Source organism: Neovison vison, chromosome 13 (assembly GCF_020171115.1).
Source record: "Neovison vison isolate M4711 chromosome 13, ASM_NN_V1, whole genome shotgun sequence".
Lineage (NCBI taxonomy): Eukaryota > Metazoa > Chordata > Mammalia > Carnivora > Mustelidae > Neogale > Neogale vison.
The window spans coordinates 135,490,768-135,513,442 of NC_058103.1; the positions used below are offsets into that span (position 1 = coordinate 135,490,768).

The following is a 22,675-nucleotide window of genomic DNA, read 5'->3' on the forward strand; positions in this document are numbered from 1 at the left end:
GTTTCTCTTCCAAATGTTCACAAATTTTTTATTTTTTTTATTTTTTTTAAAGATTTTATTTATTTATTTGACAGAGAGAGGTCACAAGTAGGCAGAAAGGCAGGCAGAGAGAGAGGAAGGGAAGCAGGCCCCCTGCTGAGCAGACTCAATCCCAAGACCCTGAGATCACGACCTGAGCCAAAGGCAGCAGCTTAACCCACTGAGCCACCCAGGTGCCCCACAAATTTTTTAAAGGACAGATTTATTGAGTTGTGATTAACATACCATACAGTTCACCCAATTGAAATACACAATTCAGTGGTTTTCAGTATATTCACAAAGAGTTGTTCAAACGTGACCACAATCATTTTGACCTTTTCATCCCATTAACAATCTCTGTTATCGTGTTCTCCCAGCCCCTGACAACTACTAATCTATTTTCTGTCTCTGTGGATTTGCCTGGTTTGGGACATTTCATATATGTGGAATCATATAATGTGTCACCTTTTGTGACTTGGCTTTTTTTTTTTTTTCTTTTTTTTCTCTCCCCCCACCCCTTTTCCTTTTTTTCCTTTTCTATTGTACACCTGAAACTAACACTGTTAGTTTAGTTTCAGGTGTACAATAGAACGATGCAACACTTCCATACACCACCCGGGGCTCATCACGAGTGCCCTCCTTCATCCCCATCACCTATTTTATCCGTCCCCACCCATCCCCCCCCCACCCGGCAACCATCAGTTTATTCTCTAGAGTTAAGAGTCTGCTTCTTTTTTTTGTCTTAATTTAAAAAAAACAAAAACAATTTTAAAGATTTTTTTTTAAGATTTTTGTATTTATTAGAGAGAGCAAGCACAAGCAGAGGGAGGGCAGAAGGAGAGGGAGAAGCAGACTTTCTATAGCAAGGAGCCCAAGACCCCAGGACCTTGATTCCAGGACCCCAAGACCATGACCTGAGCCAAAGGCAGATGCATGATTGACTAAGCAACCCAGGCACCCAACGATTTTTTTTAAAGTAATCTCTACACCAACCACTAAGCTCAGACTTACAACCCCAAGATCAGGAGTCACATACTCTACCCACTGAGCCAGCTAGGCACCTTAAGAGTCTGTTTCCTGATTTGTCTCTCTGATTTTTTTTTCCCCTTTGCCCATTTGTTTCATAAATTCCCCTTATGAGTGCAGTCATATGGTATTTGTCTTTCTCTGACTGACTTACTTTGCTTAGCATTTTCATTATGCTCTCAAGCTCCATCCACATCATTATAAATGGCAAGATTTCATCCTTTTTATGGCTGAGTAATATTCCATTGTAATTATATACCACATTCGCCAGTTAGTGGACATTTGGGCTGTTTCCACAATTTGGTTATTGTAATGCTGCTATAAACATAGGGCCACAAGTATCCCTTTGAATTAGTGTTTTTGTATTCTTGGGCTAAGTATCTACTAGTGGGATTGCTGGATGGTAGGGTAGATCTACTTTTAACTTTTTGAGGAAACTCCATACTGTTTTTCACAGTAGCTGTACCAGTTTGCATTCCCACCAACAGTGCATGAGCGTTCCTTTTTTCCACATCCTCACCAATAACTGTTATTTCTTGTGCTGTTGATTTTAGCCATTCTGACAGGTGTGAGGTGACATCTCATTGTAGTTTTGATTTGTATTTCCCTAATGGTGAGTGATGGTAAACATCTTTTTATGTGTCTGTTGACCATATGTATATCTTCTTTGGAGAAATGTCTGTTCATGTCTTCTGCCCATTTTGTAATTGGATTATTCATTTTTTGACTATTGAGTTGTGTAAATTCTTTATATGTCTTGGATACTAACCCTTTATTGGATATGTCATTTGCAAATATCTTCTCCCATTCCCTAGGTTGCCTTTTAGTCTTGTTGATTGTTTTCTTCACCATGCAGAAGCTTTTTATTTTGATGGAGTCCCAAGAGTTTATTTTTGCTTTTGTTTCCCTTGTCGCAGGAGGCATATCTGCAAAGAAGTTGCTTCAGCCAATATCAAAGAAGTTACTGCCTGTGTTCTCGTCTAGGACTTTTTCGATTTTCTCACATTTACATCTTTAATCCATTTTTAATTTATTTTAGTGTGTGGTATAAGTAAGTGGTCCAGTTTTATTCTCTCTCTCTTTTTTAAAGATTTATTTATTTATTTATTTTAGAGAGAACACGTGCAGAAGCAGGGGAGGGGCAGAGGGAGAGAGAGTCTTAAGCAGACTTTGCACTAAATGCAGAGCACAATGAGGGGCTTGATCCCATGACCCTGAGATCATGACCTGAGCTGAAACCAAGACTCAGATGCTTGACTAACCGAGCCACCCAGGTGCCCCCAGTTTCATTCTGCATGTTGCTGTCCAGTTTTCACAATACCATTTGTTGAAAAGACTGTCTTTCTTCCACTAGATATTCTTTCCTGCTTTGTTCAAGATTAATTGACCCTAGAATTGTGGGTTTGTTTCTGGGCTTTCTATTCTGTTCCATTTATACGAATACCACACTGTTTTGATTATTACACCTTTATAATATAACCTGAAGTCCAAAATTTGTGATGCCTCCAGATTTGCTTTTCTTTTTCAAGAATGCTTTGGCTTTGGGGATCTTTTGTGGTTTCATACAAATTTTAGGATTGCTCTTGTTCTGTGAAAAATACTGTTGTATTTTGTTAGGGAACATTAAATCTGTAGACCATTTTAGGTGGTACGGACATTTCAACAATATTTGTTCTTCCAATCTGTGAGCATGGAATGTCTTTCCAGTTCTTTGTGTTGTCTTCAGTTTCTCTCATCACTTTTCTATAGTTTTTAAGTACAAGTCTTTTAGCTCTTTGGTTAACTTTATCCCTTGATATCTCATTATTTGTGGTGCAGTTATGAATGGGACTGTTTTTCTTAATTTCTTGTTGTGCTGCTTCATTATTGATATACAGAAATGTAGTGGATTTCTGTACATTGGTTTTGTATGCTGCAACTTTACTGAATTCATCAGTTCTAGCAGTTTTTTGATGGAGTCTCTGTATTTTCTATATATGGTTTCATGTCATCTGCACATAGTGAAACTTTTACTTCTTCCTTGCTGATCTGAATGCTTTTCATTTCTTTTTGTTGTCTCATTGCTATGGCCAAGATTTCCAGTACTGTGTTGAATGAAAGTGGTTAGAGTGGACATCCTTGTCTTTTCCTGATGTTGGGGAACAACTCTGTTTTTCTCCATTAATGATGATTCTAGCTGTGGGTTTTTCATATATGGCCTTTATTGAGTTGAGCTATGTTTCTTTTAAACCTACTTTATTAATGATTTTTATCATGAGTGGATGTTGTACTTTGTCAAATGTTTTTTCTGAATCTAATGAAATTATCATGTGGTTCTTGTCCTTTCTCTTATTGATGGGATGCATCACGGTGATTGATTTTTGAATATTGAACCACACCTGCAGCCCAGTAATAAATCCTACTTGATTGTGGTGAATGATTTTTTAATGTGCTGTTGGATTTGGTTTGCTAGTATTTTGCTAAGGACTTTTGTGTTTATATTCACCAGGGATATTGACCTGTAGTTCTTTCTTAGTGGAGTCTTTGTCTGGGTTTGGTATCAGGGCGGTACTGGCCTCATAGGATGATTCAGAAGTTTTCCTTCCTTCTCTATTTTTTGGAATAGTGTGAGAAAAATAGGTATTAACTCTTCTTTTAAGTGTTCCGTAGACTTCGCCTGTGAAGTCATCTGGTCCTGGACTTTGGTTTGTCTTTGGGAATTTTTGATTACTGATTCAGTTTCATTACTGGCTATGGATCTGTTCAAATTTTCTATTTCTTCCTGTTTCAGCTTTTGTGGCTTACATGTCTCTAAAAATTTATCCAGTTTCTTCTAGGTTGTCCAATTTGTTGGCATATATTCTCTTATAATTGTCTGTATTTCTGTGCTGTTGGTTATTTCTTCTCTCCCAATTGTAATTTTATTTATTTGAATCCTTTCTCTTTTTTCTTGATAAGTCTGGCTAGAGATTTATCAATTTTATTGATTTTATTTTCAAAGAACCAGTTCCTAGTTTCACTGATCTGTTCTGTTGGGTGTTTTGTTTTGTTTTTGTTTCTGTATCATTTATTTCTGCTCTAGTCTTTAGTATTTTCTTCCTTTTGCTGCTTTTATTTGTTTTTCTTTTTGTAGCTCCTTCAGGTATAAGGTTAGGTTGTTTGAGACTGCCTTTTTTCCCTTGGCATACTTTTTTCAAGGTTCATCTATGCTTTAACATGTTTATCAGTACTTGTTTTTGTGTGTTGTTGTTGTTTTTTTAAGATTTTAAAGAAGGAAGCAGGCTCCCTGTGGAGCCAAAAGCCCAATATGGGGCTTGATCCCAGGACCCTGGAATCTTGACCTGAGCCGAAGGCAGAGGCTTTAACCCACTGAGCCACCCAGGTGCCCCTATCAGTACTTGTTTTGATGATTGAGTAATATTCCATTGTATGGATATACCACATTTTATTTACTCATTGCTCAGAATGGACATTCCTTGGAGGGACATTTGGGTTTTTTGGACTTTTTTACTCTTATGGGTAGTACTATTATGGACATTGTGTTAAAGTTTTTATGTAGATACATGTTTTCATTTTTAGGGGGTATACAAAGGAGTGGAATTGCTGGATCATACTGTAATTCTATGTTTAAACCTTTGAGGAACTGCCACTATTTTCCACTATGCACCATTTTACATTCCCACCAGCAGTACGTAAGGGTTCCAGTTTTCCCACATGCTTGCCAACACTTGTTACTATTTTTCTTTATCGTTAGTAATGGCCACTGTCCTAGTGGGTATGAAGTAGTATCTCACTGTAGTTTTAATATGCATCTCCTTGATGGTTAATGATGAACATCTTCTCTTGTGCTTACGACCATTTGTATATCTTCTTTGGAGAAATGGCTATTTAGAAACTTTGCCCATCTTTAAACTGGGTTGTCCTTTTATTTTATTGCAAGAGTTGTTTATATATTCTTTTTATTTTATTGCAAGAGTTGTTTATATATTTTATATATTATATATTATATATGCAAGAGTTATTTTTATATATACATATATTTATATGTATATAAATTCTTAAATTTATAAAACTTTCCCACAAACTATTTTTTAAACTTCCTAACTCATACTATTTTTGAAGGTGAGTGGTCAATTAAATCTGATATGACACCATTCAACCACTAAAAGTGATGTGATAACATTCATTGCCACATTTTGATATATGATTAAGTGAGAGAAGCAGGTTCTAAAACATGATGATCCATTTAAAAAATATTCATAGAAAATTATCTGGAAGTGTATATATCAAGGTGTTCAGCACTCATCTTTGGTTGTTGTGATTATGTATATACATTTTTTATTTTTATAAATAAAATTAAATAAATATAAAATATTTCATATAAATATATAATATAATGTACTTTTATATAATTTATAATTATATAATTTATATATTGTATGATTTATATATTATATAATTTCTATATTTGTTATATATTTTATAATTTATAATTATATAAAATATATAATTTGCAGTCATCTGTAACTATTATTTATAATTATATATAAATTATATATAATCATATAATTTATAATATAAATAGAAACTATTTATTTAATTATGTATATTTTTTATTTTTCTGTATCTTTTCTTTTAATGACTATGTATTATTCCTATAATAGATTAGTCTCAGATTCTTTAAAAACTCAGCTGGATAAGAAAATGCCTTCTCAGTGGCACATGCGTTTAACTGATTACGCTCATTATTTGGGCTTTCCAAAATCAAAAGTGGGTGAGTGTGAAACCACAGTAGAGCCCATTTCAACAGAACAACAACCTGAAGCTGTAGCACGTAGGTCCAGACAGACCAGTGGTTAGGAGGGAAGGGATCAAAGGTGTATGACGTATAGGCACTTAAGACCAATCTGTATGACTTGCCTCAGCTTGCAAAGCTTTGCAGACACCTTCCTTGGTTCTGCAACAACTGTATTGAACACCAAGATGCAGAGACATTATGTTCCTGCCCAGGGTTATGCAGTCTTGTCTGCAAGGATGCTCCAACTACAGTTTGGGGGGCATCTGGGTGGCTCGGTCGGTTGAGCATCTGACTCTTGATTTCAGCTCACGTCATGATCTCAGCATCATGAGATCAAGCCCCACATTGAGCTCCACACTGGGCGTGGTAGAATTCTCTCTCTCTCTGTCTCCTTCTGCCACTTACACCCCCTCCTCTTTCTCTCTCTCTCTCTCTCCTAGAAACAAAAAATCCTACAGCTTGGGTTTTTCTATTCTTGCTGCAGTACTTGTAACTGATGGTCCTGCCTCTCACCCTGGGTTCTTCTTTTTGTAACCAAGGGTCCAGTATTTGAAGGATGACTTTCTGATACCTGACAAAAAATGGGTTAGCCTGGAGTAATATGCCGTAGTAATATGGCTAAGGGAGTAGGTAAATGGCTACGCGTTGTCCCTCTTCTCCACGGCTCCAGTCTCTCAAATGCTTTTTCTTTCATGCTCTGTCTCAGGAAAGGATCAGTTGTTGTTATATGAATTAACTTATGTCTTGTTATTATTTACTTTTTTTTTTTCATTTATAAGCTTGATTACTAAGCTTTCAGTATTGCTTTTTAGAGCTGTTGCTCATGGGGTGCCCAGGTGGCTCAGCCAGCTAAGAGTCTGACTTCCACTCAGGTCATGATCTTGGGGTCCTGGGAATGAGTCCAGCATTGGGCTCCCTGCTTGGTGAGGATTGGTGGTCTGCCTCTCTCCCTACCCTTCTCCCTGCCCATGCTCTCTTTCTTTCTCAAATAAATAAAATCTTTAAAAACAAACAAACAAACAAACAAAACTGTTGCTCAAATGAAGTCATCCTGGCATCTGTATTTGCTTTATTACCCTTCTATGATTTTAACAGCAGCTTTGCAAACAAAAGACTTATTATTCCTTGGCACATGCTTCATCATTTATGAACACGAGAAAGGAAGAAGATTATTTTTTTTCCTGTGCTCAAATATTTGTGGCATTATTGGAATTCTCTAGGCTAAAGTAGATGGAAAAAAACTCTGAAGTCATTTTAAAAGCTTTCTCTAGATTCTAGACCAGAGATTAGCAAACTTCTTCTGTAAAGGCCCAGACAGTAAATATTTCAGGCTTTGCAGGTGTCTGTTGCAAGTACTCAATTCTGCCATTGAGGTACAAAAGCACCCAGAGACAATGCGGAAACAAGTGGATAGGGCTGTGTGCCAATAAAACTTTATTTACAAAAATAGACAGTGAGCAGATTTGGTGCACAGGCTATGGTTTGCTGACTCCTGTTTTCAATTGTTCTGAAACATTTGTCTACCAGGAATCTAATTTTTTTGGCTGAGTGATTTGTTATCAGCCATATGTTTCAAAGCCTCTTTCTTTGTTTTTTTTTTTTAAAGATTTTATTTATTTTCCAGAGATAGAGAGAGAGAGAGAGTACACACAAGCAGGCAGAGAGGCAGGCAGAGAGGCAGGCAGAGGCAGAGAGAGAAGCAGGCTCCCCGCTGAGCAAGGAGCCCGATGCGGGACTCGATCCCAGGACCCTAGGATCATGACCTGAGCCGAAGGCAGCGGTTTAACCAACTGAGCCACCCAGGTGTCCCTCAAAGCCTCTTTCTATCACCCAAGACGGTAGTGGATTTTTCTCTTCAAAAGCAAAATATGATACTTACAAAGTTAATTATTACTCACTACATCCAAAGCTCAGTAAGAGTCAGAAGGCAAATCCGGTATTACTCAGTCACTTATTTATCTCTTCCTTTCTAAGGTGAAGAGTTGCTGTAAGCTACAACCTGGGCCCTGTTTGGTCCAGGAATGTATCCCTGACCTCATCCAGTCAGAGAAAGTGTCCCAGGTCATAAGTTATCCAGTCCAGGTTTTATTTCACTGTGGCCATCTGAACCACAGATCCAAAGAGCATTCGTATTTCTGTCTATCAGTTCCTTTGAAATATATTAGAGAACAAAATGGTTGTGAACAAATTCCAGTGACTCAGTTGAAAACTGAGTTAAAGACCTTCTTTTTTTTTTGCATGTAGTTTCCTAGTCACTTAATCACATTATGTGTCCCTTTATCTATGGGCAGTTAGGAATTATAAGATCTTTTTGTAGTAAAGATTCTAAGGTAAAGGGTAACATAGAAGGGATTGGTAGCTTTCATAATGAATTTGATACATAAAGTTCTTCCATGCAAGAAAAAGTTTCTATTTCTTTTTTTTTTTTTTTTAAGATTTTTATTTATTTATTTGACAGACAGAGATCACAAGTAGGCAGAGAGGCAGGCAGAGAGAGGAGGAAACAGGCTCCCCGCCGAGCAGAGAGCCGATGCAGGACCTGATCCCGGGATCCTGAGACCATGACCTGAGCTGAAGGCAGAGGCTTTAACCCACTGAGCCACCCAGGTGCCCCAAAGTATTTCTTAGCAAATATTTTAGAGAAGAGTGTTTTTTAAATGTCTGCTAGTATGTTTGCTGAACAAAATACACGGGTATTTTTTTTTACGTGACAGGGTTTTATCCCAGAAAGGGTCAAGAACATTTTCCCACTGCCCCCTTAACTCACAGTTTTTAAATTAACATTTTTCTGATGTCAGAGTAATAGAATTTTATAGAAGAAAATATGGGAAATTTAAAAAGCATAAGTAAGTAAAGTCAAAATCACTACCAACCCTTTAAAGGTAACTCCTGCTGGGGCGCCTGGGTGGCTCAGTGGGTTAAGCCTCTGCCTTCCGCTCAGGTCATGATCTCAGGGTCCTGAGTTTGAGTCCTGCATTGGGCTCTCTGCTCAGCGGGGAGCGTACTTCCTTCTCTCTCTCTCTGCCTGCCTCTCTGCCTACTTGTGATCTCTGTCTGTCAAATTTAAAAAAAAAAAAAAAGGTAACTACTGCTCACATTTTATTGTCCATTTAGATGGCTCTTAATGCGTATATCGTGCATATAGATTAAGCTATAACATTTTCACCTGCATGAGATACTATACAAAGCATTTTTGTATTCTGCCTTTTATATTTCTGTGTCAGTAAATCTGGATCTACATCAACTTTAAGGGCTATTGTGGCATTCCACAGGAGTGAGATACTTACTGTTATCTGCTTGGAGGATCTCCTATTTGTGTATTTTAAGTGCTTTGTACTTTTCCACTATTACAAAGAGTGCTTAGATAAACATCCCCGTACATGTCCTGCCAGAGTAACTCTTTTTAAGAGAAACTACGAAAATGCCATTAGCAGAAACATGTCTGTACTTATGTATGTAGAATTTTGATACAGAAAAGTTTACGCTCAAATTATATCCTTTCTAACAGTTAATGAGAGTGCTTTGTGCCCTCACCAATACTGGGAAATTTCTGTAATTTCTCAACAGATCAGTTATCAGCATCTCGGTATCCTTCATGCTAGCTCTTATTGTTTGTTAACTATTTTATATTCTTTAACTCAACACCTACATAGCACTTACTGTATGTCAGAGACTGTTCTAGGTGTTTTTAAGAGTATTAGCTAATTTCATCTTCCCTGTAACCCAATAAAGTAAGGACTGTTACTATTCTTAACTCAGAGGTGGGAAAGCTGTGAAGCAACTGGAAATTCACACATCTGGTAGCTAGTGGAGCCAGGATCCAAAGCTTCCTCGTTATTCTAGACTCCACCTGCTTGACCATTGTGCCTGCTGCCTCTTTGGAGGAAACAAGAACTTAGCTTGCTGGAGAGTGAACCTGGGCAACAGGGGTCAGAGAGCCAAATTGTAACCCTTATATTTATACATTTTCCCACCTATATGTCTTCTAATTATTTAAGAAGTAATCTCTTTGATTTTTTTGTTTTTAGGATGTATCAAAGTCAGAAGAAATCAAAAGAAGCTCTGCCTCACTACCAAGAGGCTTTAGAATATATTGAGAGCAGTCGAGGTGAAAAAAGTCTTGAGTGTGTACCAATATTGAGGGAATTAGCCGGTGTCGAGCAAGCCCTGGGACTTCACGACGCATCCGTCAACCATTTTCTACAGGTAAGCTGCAATCTACGGGCCACCAGAGTTCTTCTGGACCAACTGGTTTCCATGGACATGAGTGGAAGAGCAGCTCAGAATGCCTGGTTTTGTTGTTTGCTGTGGATAAGAACATCTTCGTCTAGGTGACCGCGTGGATAAGTGTGGGAGAGGGGTCCTCTGTTGCCAGGTGCGTGGTCCTCAGATAGCCTGAGACTCTTGAAGACAGCTTTTCTCCTATTCGTGCCATGATTGAAGTCTTGTTTTCTGAAGTTCTTTGTCTTCTCATGTTTATTTAGAGCTTATGTTATCAAACTGATTCGGGTTCTTTTCTAACCATCTAAAATCTTCTACCATCTAAAGTCTTCTACCATTCTAAAATCTTCACTTGAAGCCACTGGGAGTTGTCATTTATTAGCCCCTGATCTCCTTTATCATCGTAGGACTCCTCTGTGAGTGTGTCAGTCCGGGTTCTCCTGAGAAACAACCAACAGGACATATACAGAGGGAGAGATTGATTTTAAGGAATTGACTGACGCAGTTGTGGGGGGCGGCGCACGAGTCCGAAATACATAGGGTAGGCAGGCCGGCTGAAAACTCAGGCCCGATCTCTATGTTATAGTCTTGAGACGGATTCCCTTCTTCTCCAGAAAACCTCAGTTTTTTGCTCTTTAGGCCTTCAACTGATTGGATAAGGCCCACTCACATCGCTGAGGGCAACGTCCTTTACTCCAAGTCTGACTGTAAATGTTAATCACATCTACAAGATGCATTCACAGCAACATCCAGACTAGTGTTTGACCTAAAAACCGGGCACCACGGCCTCACCAAGTTGACACATAAAATTAACCATCACAGTGAGTTCCATATTTTTGGATGGCATCATCTGCTAAAAACACATTTTAAATTGTTTTGTCTGAACATTTTTCCCTGTTAAAGTTGTAAAATATAGACCGAACTATTCTTGTTATTTAGGATCAGATGCAATGACATGGGATTAAGAGTTCTGGATTGCTCTTTCTTTTTAAATTTGTCAGACCATGGATACACCCACCCAGAGTTTTTAGAATATCCTATTCTGTCACTGTTATCTGGATTATCTCTCCTTTTTTTTTAATATTTTATTTATTCATCTGACAGACAGAGGTCACAGGTAGGCAGAGAGGCCGGCAGAGAGAGAGAGAGAGGAAAGCAGGCTCCTTGCTGAGCAGAGGCCCATGTGCAGCTCGATCCCAGGACCCTGACATTGTGACCTGAGCCGAAGGCAGAGGCTTTAACCCACTGAGCCACCCAGGTGCCCCTGGATTATCTCTCTTAATTACTATCTCCCTATGACATAGTATTATGTCCAGTTTATAGATAAGGAAGTCAAAAATTAGAAAGGTTGAGCAATAGGCCCAGGAGTACCCTTGATGCCAATAAATAGCATAGCCCATAGTCAAACCCAGTGGTTTTCAGGAAGATTTTTCTAGCTGGTATGTAACAGAATGGGCCAGGGAAAATGTGCCAACAGTGGAAGTAGGGAGAACAGTTTGGAGACTACCAAAGTAGCAAAGGCTGAAGATGATTTTGCCTTGGACAAGGATGATGATAGTAAGGATGAAGAGAAGGAGACGGGTTTGACAAAGATGGACGAGGCAGAATTGATGAGGTATGGAGATAGATCAGATGTGGGGAGAAGAGGGCATGGGGATGAGTCAATGATGACTCCTGGGTTTCTGGTCTAAACAACTGCATGGATGTTTGTGCCAGGTACAGTGGGGGCTGGGGAGCAGGCGTTGACAGGTGCTGGAGAGATGGCGAGCTCAGGTTTCAAAGGCGGGTCTGAGATGCCCATACAGGTGGAAATGTCAGTTACATAATCGGGACTAGAGCTCAGAACAGGGATCAGGAAGTCATCTACGTATATGCAGTCAGTTTCCTTGGGAGAGGATGAGATCACCCAGCAGTGTGTGTTGGGGTGGGGAGGTTATTGAGTGAGAAGAGAAAAGGATACAACAGAGCCTTAAGAAACTTCAGCGTTCATTGGTCAAGTCAGGAAGGATGATGTGGCAAAGAGACCAGAGAAGAATTTGGCAGAAAAACATGAGCAAAAGTAAAAGTGAAAGTGGTATCTTCTGTGTCTTTTGATACCTTTTGCTGTTCTGAAGGACACGGGGCAGTTGGGAGAATAAATGGATGAGTATTCCTAAATCCTAAAGTGCTTAGCACAGTGCCTGACACATAGCACTACACAGGATTTTAAAAATTCCCCTCTTTCCTTTCTTTTTCCTTTCTCTTTCCTTGATGACTTGGTCAAGGGAAACACTGGGGCAGTCAAGAGGCAGAAACCAGATTGTGTAGTGAGTGAGATGTGAGGAAGCAAACGTAATAAACATAAGTACGTAATTTTTAAAATTTTTTTAATATAAATTCAATTTAGTTAACATACAGTATATTATTAGTTTCTGGGGTAGAATTTAGTGATTCATCAGTTGCATATAACACCCAGTGCTCATTATATCATGTGCCCTCCTTAATGCCCATCACCACATCCCCATCCCCCAGCCATCTCTCCCTTCCATCAACCCTCAGTGTGTTTCCTAGAGTTCAGCGTCTTACGGTTTGTCTCCCTGTCTGTTTTCATCTTATTTTATTTTTCCTTCCCTTCCCCTATGTTCGTCTGTTTTGTTTCTTAATTCCACATATGAGTGAAATCATATGGTGTTTGTCTTTCTGATTGACTTATTTCACTTAGCCTAATCCCCTCTAGTTCCATCCATATCATTGCAGATGGCAAGATTTCATTCTTTTTGATAGCCGAGTAATATTCCATTGTATAAATACACCACGTCTTCTTTATCCATTCATCTGTCCATGGACATCTGGTCTCTGTCCATGGTTTGGCTATTGTGAACATTGCTGTTATAAATATTGAGGCACAGGTACCCCTTTGAATCACTATTTTTGTATCCTTTGGATAAATACCCAATGATGCAATTGCTGGGTCATAGGATAGCTCTACTTTTAACTTTTTGGGGAATCTCTATAGTGTTTTCCAGAGCGGCTGCACCAGCCTGCATTCCTACCAACAGTGTAGGAGGATTCCCCTCTTTCTACATCCTCAGCAACATCTGTTGTTTCCTGAGTTGTTAATTACAGAGACCTATTTCACAAAGTACTAAGAGGTGAGGAAGGGGTGCCTGGGTGTCTCAGTGGGTTAAGCCGCTGCCTTCGGCTCAGGTCATGATCTCAGGGTCCTGGGATCGAGTCCCACATCGGTCTCTCTGCTCAACAGGGAGACTGCTTCCCTTCCTCTCTCTCTGCCTGCCTCTCTGCCTACTTGTGATCTCTCTCAGTCAAATAAATAAATAAAAGTCTTTTAAAAAAAAAAAAAAAAAAAAAGAGAGGTGAGGAAGACCAGCCCAGGCAGAGGGAAGAGCGTGTGCAAAAGTCTGAAAGTGAGATGCAGCTCGACTTCAGGGAACCGAAGCAAGTTCCCTCTGCCTGGGCAGTGGGATGGTGAAGACCCTATTTGGTATCATTCAAGCGGGGTGTTGAAAATCATGGGAAGGAATTTGAGCTTCATGCTAAGAGCAGTTAAGGGTTTTTCAAGCAGGAAGACTGACATCATGAGATTATCAGTCTTGAAGGGTCACAGTGTGGAGAATGGACTGGATGGCAAAGAAATAATCAAGGATGTATCAGGAGATGGCCACAGCAGACCAGGTGGGGAATGTAACACCTGGACTCAGGTGTTATCATGGGGATAAAAACATGGACAGACTTGAGAGATGCATAGAGACTAGAAACAGTGAGCTAAGGAGTTGGGGAAGTGAAGGAAACGGAGGAGTCTGGTGTTGGGCCAGGTTTCTTGTTAAGGTATGGCTGGTGGGACCATTTATGGAGTGCAGGAGCTCAGTGGACTGGCCATGTTTTGTTAGTACCCGTAATTCTGAACATTCTTATACAAAATGCTTTTTTTCTTTGATTATTTGCTGGTATAAATTTTCAGACGTTAAACCACCAGAAGGAAAGATGTGAATGTTTTATAGTTCTTGATTCAGGTTGACATTCTGCCAAAGGGTAATTTTGATTTATCTAGCCACCAGACGTTGGTTTCCCTTTGTTCTTAACTGAACCAGTTTCATACCAACCTTGCCAACTCTTTTACGCTATTTTTCACTCCCACGTGATACAATATAATCTCAAATTTAATTTAAAATTTGTCCTTAATCCTGGTTTCCTAAATGTATCCTGAGGATATCCATTTCCTCCCTTAAAGTCTCCATGCAATCTTTGCTGTACCAGTTTCTAAAGTTCAAAGAAAGGTATCAAGTGATAATGTGCTCAGAGTCCCCCAGTGGGGGTCATTACCCATAACAAAAGCCCCTGGAATGGAAGACAGGGGGCTTCAAAGACCCAGCAGTAGGCATTCCAAAGATTTGAATTTGGTTTAGAGAAGCATTTCCCAAACTATGTTCCAGAGAATACTAGCATCTCACACATCTCACAAGAATGCATAGGTCTTCCTAGAAAAGATGTTTGTGATTAAATAAAGTTGGGAACTATTAAGTTAAAACTAAATACGTGTCTCTCTAACATATGGTTTTAGTGTGCATTGGAAATACCAAATGTGGTACTGAGAATCGAGAATCATATATCTATGAGACACTAGTGTTCCCTGGGCCATAGTTTAGGAAATACTAGTGTAGAGAAAGAAATTGGAATTTCTAAGAGCAGGGATCATTGAAAGGATTCTACCTTCCAGTATATTAGGCCTTATCACCTCTAGGAACCCGTGGTACTATGTGAATGGAAAATGGGTTAAGTAGTCCCTCTTGTTTGTAGGGCCCAGATTCACCATTTTTTAAAAAAGATTTATTTATTTATTTGAGAGGGAAAGTAGGGGAGGGGAGCGTAAAGGGTGAGGGAGAGAATATCAACAGATTCTCCACTGGTCATGGAGCCCAATGCCAGGCTCAGTCTTGAGACCCAGAGATCAGGACCTGAGCTGAAACCAAGAGCTGGACACGTAACCAACTGAGCCACCCAGGCACCCCCACCCCTGCCCAGAGTCACCATTTTAAAGTATTTTGCCACAGTTGTTCTCCCTATCTGTCTATATAGACACACATGCATGCATATATAGGCACAAAGTGGTAACTATTTACACTTTGTAATCATCTGGAAGTATTTGATTATATTGTGTCCTTCTATCCCTGAGTACTTCACAAAGATAGTCTCTGGGGTAATCACAATACAGTCATCAAATTCACGAATGTTCTCATTGGTAGAAGCCATATTCTCCTTTGTCAGTTGTCCCAGTACTGTCCTTTATGGCATTTTTTTTTTCCATCCAATACAAGATCCAGTCCGGGTTCATGTGTTACCTTTAGTCATTATGCCTCTGGTCTTTAATCTAGAATGGTTTCTCAGCTTGTCTTTGTCTCCTTTGACATTGACATTTGTGAAGAGTACAGATCAGCCATTTTCTAGACTATATCTCAGTTTGGGTTTATCTGATGTTTTCTTGTGACTAGGTTTGGACAATGCATGCCCAGCCAGAATACTACAAAAGGATATTGTATTTCTTAGGGTAGTACATCTGGAGGCACATGACATCTACCTGTCCTTCATTAGTGACGCTATGTTTATCACCCAATCAAAGTGATTCTTCCCTGTATGGGAACCATTGTTCCCTTTGAATACCAATAAGCATTCATAAAGAGACAATTTTAAGACCACATATATATCTCACTCCTTTGCACAGTTTCTCAACGTTTAGCATGCGTTGATGACTCTTTCCCAAACCACTCTCTATAGTGATGGTGGTAGATGAATGATTTTCCATTCTGCCATCCCATCCCCATTTATCAATGGTTGTTCTACTTTTAGGAAAGTCCCTGCCTCCTCCCACCAGGTTATTTATTTGCTGTGTGTATGTGTTCTTTTCCCTCCTAGCAGTATATTCTGGAAATCACTTTATAGCAATTCATTCATCTGTACAAAGGTATGATAATCCACTTTAGGCACATACTGTGTTTTTCTCAAATCGTCTTCTGTTTGGACATTTCGATAGGTCCCAGTATTCTGTAATTACAGACAATGTTCTAATGAATAATCTTACTCACATATATTTTTATATTATTGGAGTTGTATCTTCAGAGTAAATTCCTAGACATGGGAATGCTCCGCCAAAGGGAGCTGGTTGTGTTGGTAGTTTTGCTGGATATTGCCTTTCTTGGGGCTTCTACCATTTATACTCCCACCAGCAAAGTCAGACTGTGCTGTTTGCCCAACAGCCTCTTCCCAAAGACTGTATCGTCAAACTTTTCATTTAGTTCTATCTGAGAGGCAAGAAGTGAAGTTTCTGTATAGTTTTAATCTGCACAATAAAATTACCTATCTTTTCATAGGTTCAGTGGATTTCCTTAATATATTTTTTGTGAATTTTCTTTTCCTAACATTTGTCTACTTTTTAATAGAATTTTTATCTAGTTTCCCTTAACTGTTAAAAGTCATTACAGGGACACTGGGTGGCTCAGTCAGTTAAGCATCTGCCTTTAGCTCAGGTCATGATCCCAGGGTCCTGGGATCGAGTCCCACATCAGGCTCCTTGCTCAGCAGGGAGCCTACTTCTCCCTCTGCCCACCACTCCCCCTGCCTGTGCTCTCTCTCTCTGACAAATAAGTAAAATCTTTTTTAAAAAATAAAATCTTTTAAAAATTAAAAAAAAATTAAAGTCAGTACGTCCGGCACATATTGCCCCTTTATCTATGACATGTGTCATAAATATTTTCACCTGATTTGCCATTTGCATTTTATTTTGTTTATGGTGTTTTTACTGAGATAATTTATATACCCTAAAACTCACCCTTGATTCATCTCTTCATCAGTTGATGGATGCTTGGGTTGTTTCCACTCCATGGAGATTACAAATCTTGCTGCTCTGAGCATTCACATGCAAGTTTTTACATGGATATAGGTTTTCAGTTCTCTTGGGTATAAAGAGAACCTGACTCTTTGAGGAGCTGCCAAGCCACTCTCCAAAGCAGCCTCAGCATCTGAGTCCCACCAACAATGGCTGAGAATTCTACTTCCTTCCCATTCTTGCTAACACGCGTTAGGATCTGTCCTTCTGATTTCAGCCATCCTCGGGGGTGCAGAGTGGTATCCCGCTGGGATTTTGACTTAAATCTCTCCAATGACTCATGGTGTTCTGCCTCCATGGATATGTGTGTGCTCATTTGTCCATCTTTGGAGAAAGGTTTATTCAAATCCTTTGCTCATTTTTAAATAGGGTTACTTGTCTTTTCATTGTTGGCTTTAAAGAGTCCTTCCTATGGGATATTAGACACTAGACCCTTATCAGATACACGATGTATAAATATTTTCTCCCGTCCTCTGGGTTGTCCTCTCACTTTCTTGATCACATCCTCAGAAGCATAAAAGTTTTTACTTTCACTGAAGTCCAGGGTATGCTTTTTCTTTTGTGGCTTGTGCTTTCAGCCTCACATCTAAGAAACCATTGCCTAATCCAAGTTGATGAAGGCTTGTATCTGTTTTCTTCTATGAGTTTTATAGTTTAATTTTTACATTGAAGTCTTTGATCCATTTTGAGTTCATTTTTTTTAAGATTTTATTTATTTATTTGACAGAGAGAAAGATCACAGGTAGGCAGAGAGGCAGGCAGAGAGAGGGGGAAGCAGGGTCCCCGCTGAGCAGAGAGCCCGATGCGGGGCTCAATCCCAAGACCGTGAAATCATGACCTGAGCCGAAAGCAGAGGCTTAACCCACTGAGCCACCCAGGCGCCCCGAGTTCATTTTTCTTTTTTTTTTTTAGGATGTAAAGTAAGGCTCCAACGTCACTCTTTTGCATGTGAATATCCTGGTTGTCCCAAGACCAAGATAGTCCCAGGACTATCTTTTCTCCACCGAATTACCTTGGGACCTGTGTCAAAATCAATTGACCATAAATGTAGGGGTTTACTTTTGGACTTTTGATTCTATTCCATTGATCCAGATTTCCACACTCTCATGTAATGTCTTATAGTAGTACATTTATGGATATTACGAATAATGCTACTGTGAACATTCGTGCACAAGTTTTATGGTAAGTTTTGAAATCTCTAAGAGTGACATCTCCAACTTCTTTACTCTTTTTTAAGATTGTTTTGGCTCTTCTGGCTTCCTTACGCTTTTATGTGAATTTTAGGTTAAGCTTATCAGTTTCTGGAAAAACAAAACAAAACACTGAGTCCGTATTAACTTCCTCACAATATTAAGGCTTTCCATACATGAACATAAGATATCTTTATTTATTCAGTTCTTCCCTGGTTTCTTTCAACCTTTTTTTTTTTTTAATAAACTCAACCATGTTTTATAGTATAAGTTTTGTACTTATTTTGGGAGATTTATTCCCAGGTGTCTTGTTCTTTTGATGCTCTTAGAAACAAAAACTTTTTTTTTCTTTATTTCCTTTCCCTGCTGTTCATTGCTAGTGTGCAGAAATACAAATGGTAGGTTTATCTTACATGCTGCTATCCTGCTGAACTCATTTATTAGCTCCAATATATTTTCTTGTAGATTCATAATGCTTTTTGGCCATGCAAAAGCTTTCTTAATTGCTTTCACATTTTCAACATTTCCCTTCACTTGCATTTGGATTTTGAATTTTTTAGAAGGATTTCTCTGTATTAGAGTTGTAGAATAATTGACTCATTTTTATAACACTTGTAAAATTTAATTTGTCTTTTATTGTTGTTTATTCTTGAGTTTAATAAAGATTGGAGAGTGTTTAAATAAATACTTACCAATCGTTATTAGAGAGAGAGCTTTGTGATGTTGAAATAACACTGGGTATGAAGTCAGAAAATCTGAGTGGGAGTCCACAAAGTCTTCTGTTTGCTAGCTCTTTGATTATACAAGTCATTTAACCTCTCCAAAAAACAAAACAAAACAAAAAATCCAGTCCTACAAAAGGCCCTATCCATTTCACAGAACTGCTCAAAGGTTCAAAATGGAAACTGCTTTGTGAACCATTAGGCATGTTGCCAGTATAAGCTTCTTTTATTTATTAACGGTAATTATTAAACATTTATCAAGGCTCCTCTTTTCTCTAAGAGCTTTACCTAGACACAGAAAGGTACAATGTGGCTGCAGCTCTCCACGGGAGCCCTCGGCTAAAAGCCATTTAGTAAGTACCCGCAAAGAAAAGGGGTTTTGTTATTTTACCCTCTAGTTTTTCCGCTCTTCATTCCTTTGGAGTGACAGAAATGCCCAGAGAGAAAAGACCTTTTATTTTCTGGAGAATGTCGACAAGTTCCAAAGTATTTCGGGAACAAACCCATTCAAGTGGAGAAAAATACCAAGCCCCACGGAGCCACCACACGGGGAAGGCGGTGGTCCCCGGGGCCAGTGACATGACTGCGCTGGGCCCCATCAGTCCCCGTGCCGCAGGGGTCTGCGGACAACCTGCAGGCACAATTGTTTCTCAAACTACTCATGGCAGATTTTGGCAATAGACCTGTGTTTTCCTCTCCGCAAGAAAACTCCCAGGATCTCATTCTGTGAGGACGTCGTGGGTGTGTGTGTTCAGTAGAGGGATGAGTTGACGCCCCACGAGCTGCGGCTGCTTTTTGACGTCTCTGATAGTTGACTTGCCTGTCTTTCTTTTCCGTTTTCAGGGCAACTCTGCCTCTCAGTAGTTCCCAGATTTGCGGGCAGTTGGATTTACAAAGTATCGCAAACTAATATATCAGTCAAACTACCAAACACTTGGAGGTCAGAAAATGTGGCTTCAGGTTTCTCTGGGCAACCTTGGCCAGACCCAGGGGACGGGTGACAGGTGTTCACACCCGACTCCTGCCAGCTTCGGACGACAGCACCCAAGGCAGCACCTCTGATTGGTTCTGGTTCATTGCTGTGTATTTGCTGTAATGCGCTATTTATAATTTCCCAAATCTCTGAAAGTACTACCCTTTCTTGTTTAAAATTAGAAAAGATGCAGAATGCAATTGTGATTCTGCGCATCATAAAACTTTTCCAAGAATGACATAAATCCAGATGCTATATTGTTTCTTTTTAAGTGACTATTTTTTTTATAAAAATGATAATGCTCTTTATATTTAAAAGATCAAGCCATACAGAGGAATACAAAGAAATGAGTTACAAGTCATCTGGGGCCTCCCTTCCAAGAAGAGTTTTATCTTTCCTCTGCATGTGTGCATATGGGTGTATAGACTGAGAGACAGAGAGAAGACGAGAAAGAAAAAGAGAAAGAAAGATGGATGAATTTGATGGCCTAAAAACAAAAAACTTCTCCGTGACAAAATATCACAAAGTCAAAGAATAAATATCAAAGAGAGAAGACAGAGAAAAGAGTTCTTATAAAAGCTAGGTGGGGGGTGCCTGGGTGGCTCGGTTGAGTGACCGACACCTCCTGAAATGGAGCCTGTGTTGGACTCCATGTTCAATGGGGAATCTGTTTGAGATTCTCTCTCCCTCTCCCTCTTATGCGCTCTCTCTCTCTCTCTCTAAAATAAATAAATAAAGCTTAAAAAAAAATCTAGATGAAAAAGACAACTCCCTAGAAATAGAGACAAAAGGCAGGAATGGTCAGTTTACAGAAGCGGAACTACAAATAGCCCATAACCGTAGAAAAATAATGGTCGACGTCATTTGTTTTTAAAGAAATACACTGTGGGGCGCCTGGGTGGCTCAGTGGGTTAAAGCCTCTGCCTTCGGCTCAGGTCATGATCCCAGGGTCCTGGGATCGAGCCCCGCATTGGGCTCTCTGCTTGGCCGGGAGCCTGCTTCCTCCTCTCTCTTTGCCTATCTCTCTGCCTACTTATGATCTCTGTCTGTCAAATAAATAAACAAAATTTAAAAAAAAATACACTGTAACTGAGCAAAACAAGAGTCTGATGATGCCGGGGATGGCAAGGGTACAAGAAAGCAGGCATCCTTATGCACCACTGAAAGGAATGGGGATTGGCACCACTTTGCGGGGGAAACAGTTGATATTCCCTCTACGATGTTATAACGCATTGACTCCTTGACCAGCTGGTTCACATCTAGAAACTTACCCAACAGATAGATGTGTACACGTGTGCAAAGACTTGTACGCAGTGAAACTGTGTCGCTGGCAACAGTGAGCCTTTGGAAATTAGACACACACTTGATGGATGGATGGATGGATGGATGGATGATATGTGTGTTCCGCCTTGAGAGATGCCCAGAGGACATGATTATTTTTAAAAAGCCAGATGTAGACCAGAATGTTTATTGAGTCAACAACTGGTCAGACCCCGCAAGGTGCCCCCGGTCCAGGGGCAGCCTACGGAGTGACATAGGTCTTAGCTGAACAGTCACACAGATGAATGTGGAAAGGCAACTGTGACCTGCACCTAGAGAAAGGTCCCGGGTGCTGTGAGAGCTCCCAACAGAGAGGCCTGAAGAGAGGAGACGGGAGTCACTGTGGCAGAGCCCGGAGGGCTGGTGGCCGACAAAGCTGGGGGAGGGGGCGGCAGGGCAGAGTCAGGCCCTCAGCGCGCATGCGCGTCTGTGCAGGTGTGCGTATGCATAAGCGTGTCAGTATTTCAAAGGGGACACACGGGGAAACTTGGTAGTGATCGCTGTAAGAAGTCAGACTGCGAATGGGGAGAAGACCGTGAGGCTTATAGACAGAAGGGAGAGGGTGTTTTAACTTACCACTTAGGCTCTTTCAAAATTATGTAGGGGTATTACTCCTATAATCTATAAAAAAATCTAGCTATGTTTTAAGAAAACACACACTATTAACCAAGAGCAGATGAAAATCTAAATTCTCCACATATCTATTTTGGTGCTAACCCTTACGGAGAGGAGGACCTTTTCTCCCCAGCCCTTTGGAAGAGCTAAAATTGACAACTGGAGGGTGGCCACAGAGGACTCTCTATTAAAAGAAACCGGCTTCCTCTGGGGCCCTTGAACTCAGTTTTTGAATGCCCTCCCCTCCGCACCCAGTGATTTCCCTTTCATCTACTCCCCACCCCTACCCCCGGGAGTCCCAGCCACATCTTTCTCTTAGCCAAGGCTCTCCGCTGCCCCAGGCCCCTGCGGGGTGGGCGGCAGTGAGAGGCTTCCCTGCCTGCCAAAGACTGGAGAGGAAAGGAAGCGTCAGCCTGGAGTTGTAACGTGACCCTGTCTGGTACAAGGCCACCAGCCCAAAGCTAAAGGGTGGGAGGCGGGCTCCGGCAAAGGCCAGGAGGGAAAGCCGTGTAACTACATGGCTGGGCAGTTCTAGAAGGAACACACCAAGCTCACACCTCACAGTGACAAGGGGACTGGAATCAAAGCAGACACACAGACATGTGGAAAAAACAAAAAGATTTTATTTACTTATTTGACAGAGAGAAAGAGATCACAACAAGTAGGCAGAGAGGCGAGGGGGGCGGGGAGCAGGCTCCCTGCTGAGCAGAGAGCCCTATGTGGGGCTCCATCCCAGGACCCTGAGATCATGACCTGAGCTGAAGGCAGAAGCTTAACCCACTGGGCCACCCAGGTGCCCCAGAAAGCACCTTCATCATCTGCTCCATCCGTCACCCACTGCCTAACTCCCCACTCCGGTGCCGTCCTTCTGTGGTTAGTTCTCAGAAGCTGCTTTGGGACCCACACATTGGCAGCCCGGTCTCCCCCTCGCCAGCC

General features: G+C 40.4%; 1 protein-coding gene across 2 annotated transcripts in view; it reads left to right on the plus strand.

Moving 5' to 3' along the window:
* TTC23 (tetratricopeptide repeat domain 23) overlaps window positions 1-22,675 on the plus strand; it is a 99,304-nt gene that overhangs the window by 39,286 nt on the left and 37,343 nt on the right. For both annotated transcript variants that reach the window (XM_044231021.1, XM_044231022.1), the window contains exon 6: window positions 9,850-10,027. In XM_044231021.1, coding sequence (XP_044086956.1) covers window positions 9,850-10,027 — 178 coding nt within the window. The remainder of the gene's footprint in view (window positions 1-9,849; window positions 10,028-22,675) is intronic.